The 12808-nt window shown below is 46.4% G+C and overlaps 1 protein-coding gene across 2 annotated transcripts in view; it reads right to left on the reverse strand.

Moving 5' to 3' along the window:
- CROT (carnitine O-octanoyltransferase) overlaps positions 1–9178 on the reverse strand; it is a 34335-nt gene extending 25157 nt beyond the window's left edge. The window contains exons 1-2 of one of the 2 annotated variants that reach the window (XR_006279421.1): positions 8998–9129; positions 6701–6824 (exon numbers count right to left, since the gene is read on the reverse strand). Coding sequence is in view for 1 of the 2 variants with exons in the window: in XM_038390056.2 (XP_038245984.1) it covers positions 6701–6815 (115 nt within the window). In the remaining variant the exon portion in view is untranslated. Of the gene's footprint in view, positions 1–6700; positions 6825–8997 lie in introns of both variants that reach the window. The other variant, XM_038390056.2, reaches the window with a different exon arrangement.
- Between the last annotated feature and the right edge of the window lie 3630 nt (positions 9179–12808).

The following is a 12808-nucleotide window of genomic DNA, read 5'->3' on the forward strand; positions in this document are numbered from 1 at the left end:
GTCGGGGGGGTATTTTTTCACATCCGTGACCGACAAATGTTTTACTGACAAAAGTGATAGTGTAGACATAGACTGAGATTAAAGCTCCTTTTTTCCTCTCTGGTTTTGTGATGAGTATACACAACACACCCAGAAACATGGAATTTTTGCCAATAAAAAAAAAAATCAGTCTTACCTTTTATTTTATGACTATTTAAGACCATATTTGAGTTTGATTCCTTGTATAGTCCAACACCACATATTTTACACCAGCATAATTTTGCTTAATAAAAACATCATTGTGGCTACACAGACTTAATCCAGTATAGTTTCCAATAAATTTGAAGTCAAGATCTTTTAACTCATTGGGCACAGTACTAAAATGGAGACTTCAACTCATCCGGAAATAAAAATCAGGTTTCACAAATCTAGTCAATTGTATTCCCTCAAAGACTGACCCTACAGTGAGTTCAGCAGTGAGGAGTTCCACTGAATCCAATTTTTGCATTAACTTCAGTTGTGCAAGGCATAAAAGGATCTGTGCAGGCATAAAAGTCTGCCTGTGTGACAACTGCCATCTCAGTCAATATACCAGGCATTGAATAGGGGACTTCCAGACAAGGTGGACCAATTTAAGTCACCATAACGAAAGCCTAAATTTAAATAATCAATTTTAATCAACTCTTCCATTTGTACTTCAATTATTTTTTAAAGAAAGATGCATTCTCATTGGTTAATCTAACCATTAACATGTTGATTTACAAGTAAATAGAGCCTTTTAGACTAGATTTGGTACATCTTTTTGGTACGTAGGAGGGTACACAATAACTATATACATTTACTGAAGTAATAACATAATATTTTCAGATTCTTATAAACTATACATTTTTAGTATGCTAGAAAATGGAAAATGAAATATTACTTATTTACTAGATAACTTTTTGCTCGTGATTTGTGTCAAGCTGCATTAATATAGTAACTGGAATATAATTAAACACGCAACACAGCATAAAATTTATTTTTATTAAACAAAATAAGCCTCTAATACAGCACATGACCTGTTGTGCCATATTCATAAAGCTTGACTTCAAAAGTTAGATATTTTCCCCCTGATTCTTTCTTTATATAGAAAAACAGTCTTTAACCTTGAGCCTTTAACGCAAAGTTTTTGATAGAGGCTTATGGATTCAGCATATATGTTTTATTTTAAATGTTTTACAAGATTATAAGTAGCATAGGAATTAACATTTTGTATTAAATTTAGATTTCACTTTAAACAGGTTTATTGTTAAAAAGAAAAAATTAAATTAAAAAAAATATTTTTTTATTATAATTTTTGTATCCACCCTACCGCCAGACCTAAAGCACAAGACTCTTCAGTTGAGCTAAAGAGCCAGGATTGCAAGCTGAGAGCTGTAACAGACACACATTTTGTGCAGCTCAAGCACAGAAAGGGACACTACACATATTGACCAGGACCCATGTCAATGCATGGAGTTCATTGCAGGATCAGGACCTTAAGCTGCATCTTTCTCTCCAAGTCTTATCATACTAGATTGATAAATATACCTTTGTTGTTTGACCTTTTGGGATTTATGTGAGTGAGTGGTTGGGAGGGTAAACAGTTGAACTAACCTCAATAATAATGTTGAGACCTGTCAAGTTAAATTCGGGGCTGCATGTACAGTTCAAGAGCAAAAGTGTGTAAAACTCTCAGAGCGCTTTAATTAATTCAGGTATGCTTTATTTATTAATTTGGGGAGACAGTTTTGATTTACAAAGTTCAGTTGTACAAAATCACAGCACATCTTTAATTCTAGTCAACTGCACTAGAGGGAGAAAATAAAAGTGGGGTTATTTTTGCAATACAAATAAATGTTTGACACTTTTTTTTTAACACTATACCCATTAATTTAGCACTCTGCATCAAGAAGAGTGACATAATAGCCTTAGACTTAGACCTTAGCTAGGCCCAGCTACATCACTCAGGGCTGTGAAAAATGTCACACCCTATGTGATGTAGTTAAGCTGCCCTATCCCGCACCATAGACTAAGCTAAATTGATGGAAGAAATCTTCTGTCAACCTAATATCACCTCTCAATAGGGTAGATTTACTACAGTGACAGGCAAAACCCTTCCATTGCAGTAGTGTCTTCATATACTACAGTGGTGTAGCTGGAGCACGGCAGCTATGCTGCTGTAGCATTTGTAGTATAGATATACCCTCAATTAATCGTAGCAGCATAGGGCTTCTCTTCTTTGCAAAAGTCAGCTTGAGTTAGTATACTGAAGTTACTTCACTCAAGCTACCCTAGCTCAAGTGAAGGTGATCACACAACAAAACAACATTTGAGCTACATACTGATTTGATTAGTAGAGTGATTGCATTAGCAGCTGATGAGTTGTAACTTGAGCAGCTGCATTTCCACTGCTTTACAAGCTACAGTAGGGTGGGCAAACTTTTGCTCACAAAATTGGGGTTGGGCTTTGGTTGGGGGTGCGGGCTCTGGGGTGGGGCCAGAAATGAGGAGTTCAGGATGTGGAAGGGGGCTCTGGACTGGGGTAGGGGTGCGGGCTCTGGGGTGGGGCTGTAAACTCTGGGGTGGGGCTGGGGATGAGAGGTTTGGGGTGCAGGAGGGCGCTCTGGGCTGGGACCGAGGGGTTTGGAGGGAAGGAGGGAGATCAGGGCTGGGGCAGGGGGTTGGGGCATGGGGAGAGGCTCAGGGGTCCAGGCTCCGAACGGCACTTACCTCAAATGGCTCCCGGAAGCAGCAGCATGTCCCTTCTGCAGCTCCTACATGGAGGCAAGGCCAGGCAGCTCTGCACGCTGCCCCATCCCCAGGTACCTCCCCTGAAGCTCCCATTGGAGTGCCGGAGGGGGCCACTGGAGCACGTAGGAGCCAGAGCGAGGCCATGCTGCAGCTTCCAGGAGCCACATGGTGCGGCCCCCAACCCTGCACCCCGGCCCCAGAGCGGGGCCCCGCCACGGTTTCTGGGAGCTGTGTGGTGCGGCCCCTTACCCTACGGGAAGCACCAAAGTGGGGCAAGCCCCAGCTTCCACTCCCCAGTGGGAGCTCGCAGGCCGGCTTAAAACAGCTCATGGGCTGATCCAGTCCAAGGCTGTAGTTTGCCCAATTCCCACCCCTGAGCTAGAGCATCAGAAGCAGTCTAACTTCAGCCCACCTTCTGAGAGTATGTTTATATTGCAATAAAACACCTGTGGCTGCCCCAAGTCAGCTGACTCAGGCTGGAGGGACTATAAAATTGCAGTGTAGAGGTTTAGGCTCCGAGCCCAGGCTCTGGGACTCTGAAGGGGAAGGGTAAGCCTGAATCAGTTGACACGGGGTAGCCACAGGTGTTTTATTGCAGTGTAGACATACCCTGTGAGTGTCTACACTGCATACTAACCCCAGGCTCTGACTCAGGTTTGAGCCCAAGCCCTACTTCTATTCACATGCAAATAAATCTGGGTCAGGTCCTAGGACGCTGCTAGAGGACTATGTCAGAGTCTGTGACTCAGGTCCAACCTCTGTCATTTTGTAGTGTGGCTGTAGCTTAAGCCGCAGACCTGAATTAGAAAGTCTGTGTAGTGCAGTCTGGATGCGTTAGTATGGCTACAAGACACAGGGCCAGCAACAGTAAAATCAAGGTTACAACACAGCATGAACACTCAAGCACAGGCTTGGGAACAATGAGTCCACAAGCCTGGGTCCTACAGTCTCAGGTTCACGACACAATGTAAACATACCCCAACAGGCTAGCATGTTTGGGCTTAAAGCACTGCTTTAGTGGAGCTAGAAACTTGTGTGTGTGTGTGTATGGATGGGAGTCAGGTTAGGGGCAAAACTCGTATCTTGAGCTAACAATGCAGGGAAGACATAGCCATAAGAAGCAAGATCCCGCAACCACAAAACCAACTGGGACTTTTCCACTGATTTCAATGGGAGCAGAATTGGATACTAAGTGAGTTTGGGGATTTGGGCACAGATCCACAAAGGTACATGGAGGCCTTAGTCTGAGTTTTAGGCACCACTGCAATCCACAAAACTCTTGTTCAGCTATCATCTAACCTTGCTCGGTGCCTACATTTCTGATGTAAAAGTTCCTTAGGTGCCCAAATTTCTGCCTCTGAGCTCATGCACTGCTGCCTCACTCTAGGCATGCATATGCTTATCTCCTCCCAAAACCCCAGTGCAATCTATGAAGTGGGGGTGAGGCAGGCTTCTGCCTATTTCATCCAAGGGCCCCAATCTGCTTAGAAGACGCTTACCAGATCAGGTCCCACTCCAAATCCAGCCATCAGAGGAGGTGGTTCCATTAGCACCCACCTTACAACTTTTAGTCCACTGGATACAGCGTTCACCTGGGATGAGGGAGTCCCAGGTTCAATAGCCATCTTGAACAAAGACCTCCCAAACTTCTCAGAAGAGTGTTCTAACCACTGAGCTATGGGATAGTCTCTCAGTGTCTCCTGCTGAAGCTGTTTCATTTTGGATAAATACTTAGAGTCACAGAGGTGAGGGGGGAGGTTAGGTGGTTAGGGCAGCTGCTTGGACTGTGGGAGACCCAGGGGCCACTCCAAATGCTCTCATTATTTTGCAGCTGTTCTACTGTATATAAATAATGGAACAGTGAATGGAGCAGGGGAATTGGACTCTGGGTCTCCCACAATCCAGGCTAGAATGTCATTCTCTCTCTCACCCAATGACTAATTATTTATCCAAAGTGGAACACCTTCAACAGGAGAGATTGAAGGAGAACCATACCAGAATATATCATAGCTAAGTGTGAGAGATCTCTGTTCAAATCCTTTCTCTCCAACAAGCAGAGGGGAAGCGGAACCACCTGTTTCTCCTACATCCCAGGAGAGTGCTCTAACCACTGGGCTAAAAGTTATAAGGTGGGCATCTCCTCCTCCAGCCATTTTGGGTGAAGGGAGGCAGGTACCTAACTCATTCTCACAAGAAATGGCTTAGACTAGGGGCGGGCAAACTTTTTGGCCTGAAGAACACATCGGGTTTCTGGAATTGTATGGAGGGCCGGTTAAGGGAAGCTGTGCCTCCCCAAACAGCCAGGTGTGGCCTGGCCCCCGTCCCCATCCAACACCCCCCTCATTCCTTACTGCCCCCCAAGACCCTTGCCCCATCCACCCCTCCCTGTCCCCTGACCACCTCCAGACCCTCCACCCGACTGCCCCCCGCCACCCCATCCAACCCCTCCTCTCATTCCTGACTGCCCCCCCGGAACCCCTGCCCATCCACCCTCCCTGTCCCCTGACCACCCCTGGACCCTCCAGCCCTGATTGCCCCCCACCACCCCATTCAACCCCCCCTCTCATTCCTGACTGCCCCCGCGCAGGACCCGTCTCCATTCAACCCCCATGTTCCCCGGCCCCTGACTGCCCCAACCCCTATCCACACTCACGCCCCCTGACCACCACCCTGAACTCCCCTGACCTCTATCCAACCCCCCCCTGTTCCCTGCCCCCTTACCGCACTGCCTGGAGCACCGGTGGCTGGCGGTGCTACAGCTGAAGCACCCAGAGCACCAGGACAGGCAGCCGTGCCACCCTGCTGGAGCCAGCAACGCCACCGTGCAGCACAGAGCACCTGGTCAGGCCGCAGCTCTGCAGCTGCACTGCCTGGCTAGAGCTTGCCACCCAGAGCACTGCGCCAGCGGCACAGTGAGCTGAGGCTGCGGGGGAGGGAGGACAGCAGCAGAGGGGCCGGGGCTAGCCTTCCAGGCAAGGAAGGTCCCGCAGGCCAGATGTGGCCCGTGGGCCGTAGTTTGCCCATCTCTGGCTTTGATGCTTAAGCCACCTGACTTGAAGAGAAGGATTCCGAGCCATGGATCACAAGTAGAAATAGTTGCCTAAATCCAAGTTGCAGAGGGGTACCTATTTCCTGAGAGAGACGGGGCATCTCCTGTTAGCTAGTTTTTGTGGATCCCATTCCAAGATGTCTATCTTTCTCAATTCATTGTATAGGGAACCTAGCCTCCTAACTCAGGCTCTGTGAATTGCACTGTAGTTCCTGTGATTTTTTTTTTTTTTAAAAGGTGTCTAAAAGTTAGGCTTTGCAATGCTCAGTGCCACAGTACTTGATCCCTCTGTGGATCTAGGAATTACGGCATAATGTTTGTTTCTGGCTGTGTATGGCCCCACCTCCAAGGTAGTTGCTTGAGTAAAGTTTTTCCATTACAGGTGGGTTAGCAGGTGAAATTGAAATAGTTGCAAAGGTTGCAAGGAAAAATTCGTAAGTCCCAGAATTCTTGGAGTGATTTAAAGGACAGAATTATTTAGAAAGAAACCACATATAGACAGCTCATTCCTATATCTGCAACTTGTTTACTATACAAGAGTCTGACATGATAGAAGCCTAAGATTTACGAATCAGCCAATTCCATTCGGCATAAAACAAAAGAAGAGCTCATTCATATTTGTGTTGTCCCTGTCACCTTTTCCTTTGTGATATTTTGTTTACTAGATGGTAAGTTCTTTTGGGCAGGAGCCTTGCCAAGTCAGATTTTTCAAAAGACCCAAGCAGACACAAACTGTAATAAAAAATTGTATTTACAAATGTGAAAAATGCCTTGAAATCTTTGTTTATATGGGGACGCTGGACAAACAAAGGCAGCCACAAGCAAACAAACACCTATTTTCAACAATTTTTGGACCTCTCTAAAAGAGAAAAGTTTATTAAGTGACTGTAACAGCTATACCTGCATCGAGGTATCTCTTTAACGATTCATCAAGAGTAGGAACTGGCAGCGAAGGAAGAGTACTCTGGTACTGGAACGTTCTCTCTTCAGAGGATTCAAACACTTGGTTTTCCATGATGTGGATCTGAAGCAAAATAATATTTCTGAAGCCTGAATTAGATAGAATGCTTACGTATCCCCACTCCACTTTTATCTATTTTGCTTGGCTCTCTGCATCTTATATTGTAAAACACAGAGTTACAGAAATGTAGGGACCTAGAAGAAGTCACCAAGCCCAGTTCCCTTCGCTAAGGCAGGACATATCTAATAGAGAAACCAAACAACACAATGATACAAAGCCAGAAAAGTCTCTTGGTGGCACAACACTCAGAATTGGGGGAGGAATGCCCAAAACCAGATGGGGAATCTATTACTTGGAGGCTGTTTACAGTTCCTCTGGTTACATCTCAGTAACTCAAATGCAGAGCCCCGTTGTTCTGCTTTTCAGGAGTATTGAATTGTCCAGTGGGTGCTTCAGTAATGAAATATGTAAGCAGTTAAATTTTAGAGGCTAGAAATGTATTTTGGGAAAGATGGAAAGCATCTAGCACTTACCCTTTGTATTCATAATTCATATTAGTCTGTTTACAATCAGATATAGACGAATTGTTCATTACTGATTTTTGCAGTTTTACAGTCTAAACACCATCCATAACATTTTATATTTGTTTTTAAAAACAAGGTATTGTTTTTTTAAATGTGCACATAACAAATACCTCTTTGCTATAACCTTTGTACTACTGTAATTCCTTTATTATAGTGTTACGTCACACTTCGGCTTGATCAACACTATCAAATTATGTTTCTATAGCTACATTGCTTAGGATTTTCCATACCCGAGTGATGCAGTTATACCAACCTAACTATGGGTGTAGAAAGCACTATGCCAATTGGAGGGCTACACCCACATAGACATAGCTACCCACTCTGGGAAGGTGGGGATGGATTACCTGCGCTGATGGGAGAGGCCCTCCCGTGGGCATAAATAACGTCTTCAATGAAGTGCTACAGCCACGAAGCTGCAGCCTTTTAACTGCAGACAAGCTCTCAGACCAGAGGTGGGCAAATTACAGCCCGTGGGCCACATCTGGCCCGCAGGACTGTCCTACTGGGCCCCTGAGCTCCCGGCTGGGGAGACTAGCCCCCGGCCCCTCCCACACAGCAACACCAGTGCTGCCGCTCCTGCTGGCAGTGTGGGTGGTGTGGCGGGGGCTGCGAGCTCCTGCTGCTCTGAGCAGCACGGGGGGGGAGGGGGTTGGATAAGGAACAGGGTGTCCTGGGGGGCAGTCAGGGACAGGGGGCAGTTGGATAGGCATGTGAGTCCTGGGGGGGTTGTCAAGGGGCAAGGGTGTGGATGGGGGCAGGGCAGTCAGGGGATAGGGAACGGGGGGGGGGGGAGTTGATAGCAGGTGGGGGTGTGAATAGGGGTCAGGGGCACGCAGGGGACAAGGAGCACGGGGCGGGTAGACAGGGGGTGGGGTCCTGGGGGGCAGTGGTCCTGGGAGGGGGCGGTCAGGGGACAAGGAGCAGGGGGGAGTTCTGAAGGGGGGCAGAGAGGGGGCGGGGGCCAGACTGTTTGGGGAGGCACAGCCTTCCCTACCCAGCCCTCCATGCAGTTTCGCAACCCCAATGTGGCCCTCGGGCCAAAAAGTTTGCCCACCCCCCGCCTTAGACTGTGAAGCGCCTGGGGCTGCGGCCTGCTCCTCGTACTAGTCTGTGACCAGCAGGCACGCACCCAAGCACGGAACAAGGAATCCCACTCAACGGGGCCTCAGCCTAGCCTGGGCACAGGACGGGGTCCGCAGACTGGCAGCGGGGAGGGGACATCAGCATGGCTCAGGTTGTCCCTGGGCCTGGAGCTAGCCAGACGGAGCTCCCCCGTCCCAGCGGCCCAGGGGTAGTTTAGCGGGGGCAAGGTGCTGGGAGATCCGGGCACGCTGGGCGAGTTTCTAAGAGCTCTGCCCCAGCGCTCGTTTCGGGCACGGTCCCCCGGCCTAGGCACGCGGCGCTCAAGGGCGAGTACGTGCGGGCAGCTCGCTACGCCCCGGCCCCGGCCTTTCGGCCACCCAGGCTCCCTCCCGCGCTGCCGTGCCCGGGGAGGGGGGGGGGCTGGCCGTGCTCCCCTGCAGCAGCCGCCGCCGTTCGGGGCAGCCCTGCCGGCGGGAACAGCGAACGGGACTCTGGGCGCTGCCCGGTTCGCGCCGCAGGCCCCCGGGCAAGGGGCCCTCCCGCCCCAGCGGGCCCACGGCCGAGCTCACCTCGCCCCCCGCGCGCCGGAAGCCTCCAGCCCCGGCCGCTCCGCAGCCGCACAGTGACGCGGGGCGCAGTAGCAGCGGGCGCTGCCGGGGCCTCGCCCTGCTCAGACGAGGCGGGGCCGGCGGGAGGATCGTGCACCGCGTGCGGGGCAACGTCCTTGAAACGCCGCCGCCGCCGTCCCAGGGATTTCGCTACAGCCCCCCCCCCGGATTTCCCTAACGGCCCCCTCCCAAGTTTTGTGAACTACTTACGTGCAGTGTTGCCAATTTCGTGATTGTCTGGAAAATGGAATTGAAAATGAAACAATACACACTTCAAAAGCATATAGCGTGTGCGGTAACATACCGTGTATCTGAAAAAGTATCATAGCTTTGAAAAGTATGAACAGAGACTAGCTGCCTTGTGCAGCTGTTTATGACAATGCCAGTGCATTCATTTCGGTGATGGTGGCCCACCTAATAATTTCAAATTATGATTTGTAAGCAACGTCTAAATGAGCTCTCCCTGACAGCTAGGGATGGGCTGGGGGGAAAGGCTTCAGGACCAGATTGTATTTACATTCACACCTAATCTACCTAGGTATCCAGCAAACAGAGCTGTGTTGCCCAAGTGATAGAGTTTGGCTGGGGTTGGGTTGCAAATCACTTGAATTGAATTGGGGTGGTTATAATGAAACGTTATTCTTAATAAAAAGAAAAGGAGGACTTGTGGCACCATAGAGACTAACAAATTTATTTGAGCATAAGCTTTCATGAGCTACAGCTCACTTCATCGGATGCATTCAGTGGAAACACTGAGTCTTAAAATGGCTCTGAGTAATAAGACTGTCACTTTGATAAAGGTACATGAAAACTCTGTAAGCAAAAAAAGAAAGTTACACCTTATGTAAAAATTGATATGCATAATGCTATAGAAGTTAAACTATGGAAGGAATGTGCATTTGCCCCAGAACATGTGCAGGGTATATTGTAGAAGGGGCAAAATAAATGCAAACATACCATGCTACTTAATTAAAATGCTATTAGGGCTTTAAATCCAAAAGCAGGAAGCATCTGTGAAAATGCAAATTACCTAAATGATAAAGGAAGGAAAGAACTAGCAGCACAAAGGAGCTGCAGATAAAGGACATACCTGGTCAGCAAATAAATTGTCTAAATAAAAGGCATGGTATAACAAGATAATTTTAATAAATGTAATGATAATAAGTACCCCTGTAATAACGTATAGTGTGTATGATTTTTGGAAAAATCCTTTAAGGTCATATGGTAATGATGCTTCTCAGCTATTACCTGAAAATAAACTTAAAGCTTAACACAGCAGGAAAAACATTATAAACTTGGTCTGCTGTATAAGAAGGGAAACTGAGATACCCCACCTCATGGATTTAATGACTAAACAGTGGGATAATTTCCCCATAACCATTAAAAGATAGAAGCCATTGAAACCGGGCCTGCCTATAGAACAAAAACAGGAAAATATGGGGGTAATTCCTCTGTTTTGCCTGCAATCAGCAAGGGTATTTGTAAAAGACATATTTTAAGCAATAATCTGCCACCTCAAAAAGGGGTAGAAACATGTTCTTTTGTCTTTCAGAAAATCAGGAAAAGCTGATGCCAGCTGAAGAGCAATCCAATACCATGAATCTACTGTCACAATAGAAATTGTGTTTTGTGTTCTATGTTTTGTCTTGTCTTGTTGCTAGCACTGTTGTGTGTTTAAAAAATAAAATAAAAAAAAATACTGCAGACCTGCAGGTAATTAAAATAAATTAAGCTCTCTGTCCCAGCTACAGGACAGCCTGATACAAAAACAAGTACATGCTAATGTAGACTTGGTCCAAATTGGTCTGGGTAACCTAAAAGCCCGATGGAATCTTTGGCAATGGCTTAATACTATCACATGGCTTATGCATAAGAAAATATTTAGAAATAGGAAGCTACACAGCCATAGCTATGGGATGCACTGAAATACAGATACTTGCCCTAGCTACTTTGGAACACAAAATGTTCTGTGTCATATTGGGAAATATTAAGGGTTTGATGTATTTGTTAAACCAAGAAAGAGATCATTGTTTGACACTTATCAATATGAATGGATGTAATACGTTTCCAGTATTGTAAAACCAGACTTGTTAATGGGAGAAATTGTTGTCAAAATTGCACACCAACAGTCCCTGGAGGCAAAGGTATTGAAGGTTAGCCCACTCCCCATATTACACATAGGATCCTTCTGGCTACCCTGGACCTCGAGCAGTGGGCTGGGGTGGGAGGGAAGCTATTGGACACTAGAGGTGGTACCGAATGGACTCCTCAAAAGTGGGTGTGCCTCACCTTGCCTGTTGCCCCAGAACCTTGTAGTAAAGATACATCACTAGGATCATGTATGTGGGATGAATTGGAATCACAAACTCAAATTGCCTCACAGTACCTTCTCTTGAATAGGCTACATAGAAAGTGACACTGATGATTATAAATCTTAGTGTCAAAAGGGGGACTATGTTGGATCATATTAAAGAAGTTCTGTATTAAAATCACAAATGAGTTTGATTCCCCATACTTAGTTTAAATTCCAAATACTAATTAAGAGGTCTCTTGGTTTTTGGTACTGTTTCTCTCCCTCTCTCTGTGAAACTTGCAAGCTGCTAATTGTGTTAGTACATTCTAAGACAGGGTCTGTTCTCAAAGCAATTCTTTGTAACCACAATTACTCACAGAGAGAGAGAGACTCAAAACAATACTCTGTAACAACAGAAACAGCACCGAGAGACTCCCTGCCCTTTTGTTGTATTCATCTCGCTTTGTTAACAATTGTGATTAAAATAGAGATAGAGGATGTATGTGGAGGGATGCTTGGTGTGGATAATAACTGAATGATTAGGGAGGTGCCAGCCTAAGAATCCAGTGTCCATCGGCTGAAGAAGTCGTCAAGTGGAAATAACCAGAGGACCCCCGGAGGGCAGACTGGAAACTACCCAACAGCCTCAGGGATGGGAGAACCAAAGAACAAGATAATAACATCTGGCAGCACGGAGCCATCAGGATTGTGCCATCTGCTGATTGATTCAGCAACAGCATGATGAAGCAATTCCCATAGACTGGCATAGGAAGAAATTCCTATAAAAACGGACTCTCGAAAGTGAGAACTTTGGGGTCTGATTCTGCAAACCAATTTCCAGAAGCATCAGATGAGCATCTAACAAGGCCCTGCTCCCTCCTCATGTCCAGGCCACCTGGCCAGTGGCTTGGCAAGAGCAACTCTAAAGCTGGTAACTATGATAACAACCTTGCAGAACCTGGGTGGGTGGGTGGGTGTGTGAATGAATGTGTGAATAAATATGAAATTGAATGGAATGTTATAGCTATAACTAACTGCTTACTATGATTCTTTCTGTATTCACAATAAATGTGGCATTTTGCCTTTTCCCCTTTGATAAGATCCTGCTGGTTTTTATTTTATTGTTATAACATCCAGGCATCTGCTACAACAGTAGTAGATCTTGTCCAGTAATGGAAGCTACATTTGGATCAATCAGAGAGCTATCCATTGAAAAAGTACAGGAAGAAGCAAAGACTTCAGTCCAGAAGCTGACTAATGAAGGCATTTATATTGAATCCTTAAGTGAAGAGGACAAGCAGTGTTTGTTAAGACAACTGAAAAAGTACACAGACTTGATTCTTAAAAATCTACAACAGCAACTTCTAGATTCTACTCAACCTCTAAGTAGCTTTTACAGATCCCTGTCTTATAAAACACTGACAGTTGAGCGGAGTGAGGCACTACTAGCAATGGGGCTACCATGAGCTCAGGACAGAA

This window comes from Dermochelys coriacea, chromosome 2, assembly GCF_009764565.3.
Source record: "Dermochelys coriacea isolate rDerCor1 chromosome 2, rDerCor1.pri.v4, whole genome shotgun sequence".
NCBI lineage: Eukaryota > Metazoa > Chordata > Testudines > Dermochelyidae > Dermochelys > Dermochelys coriacea.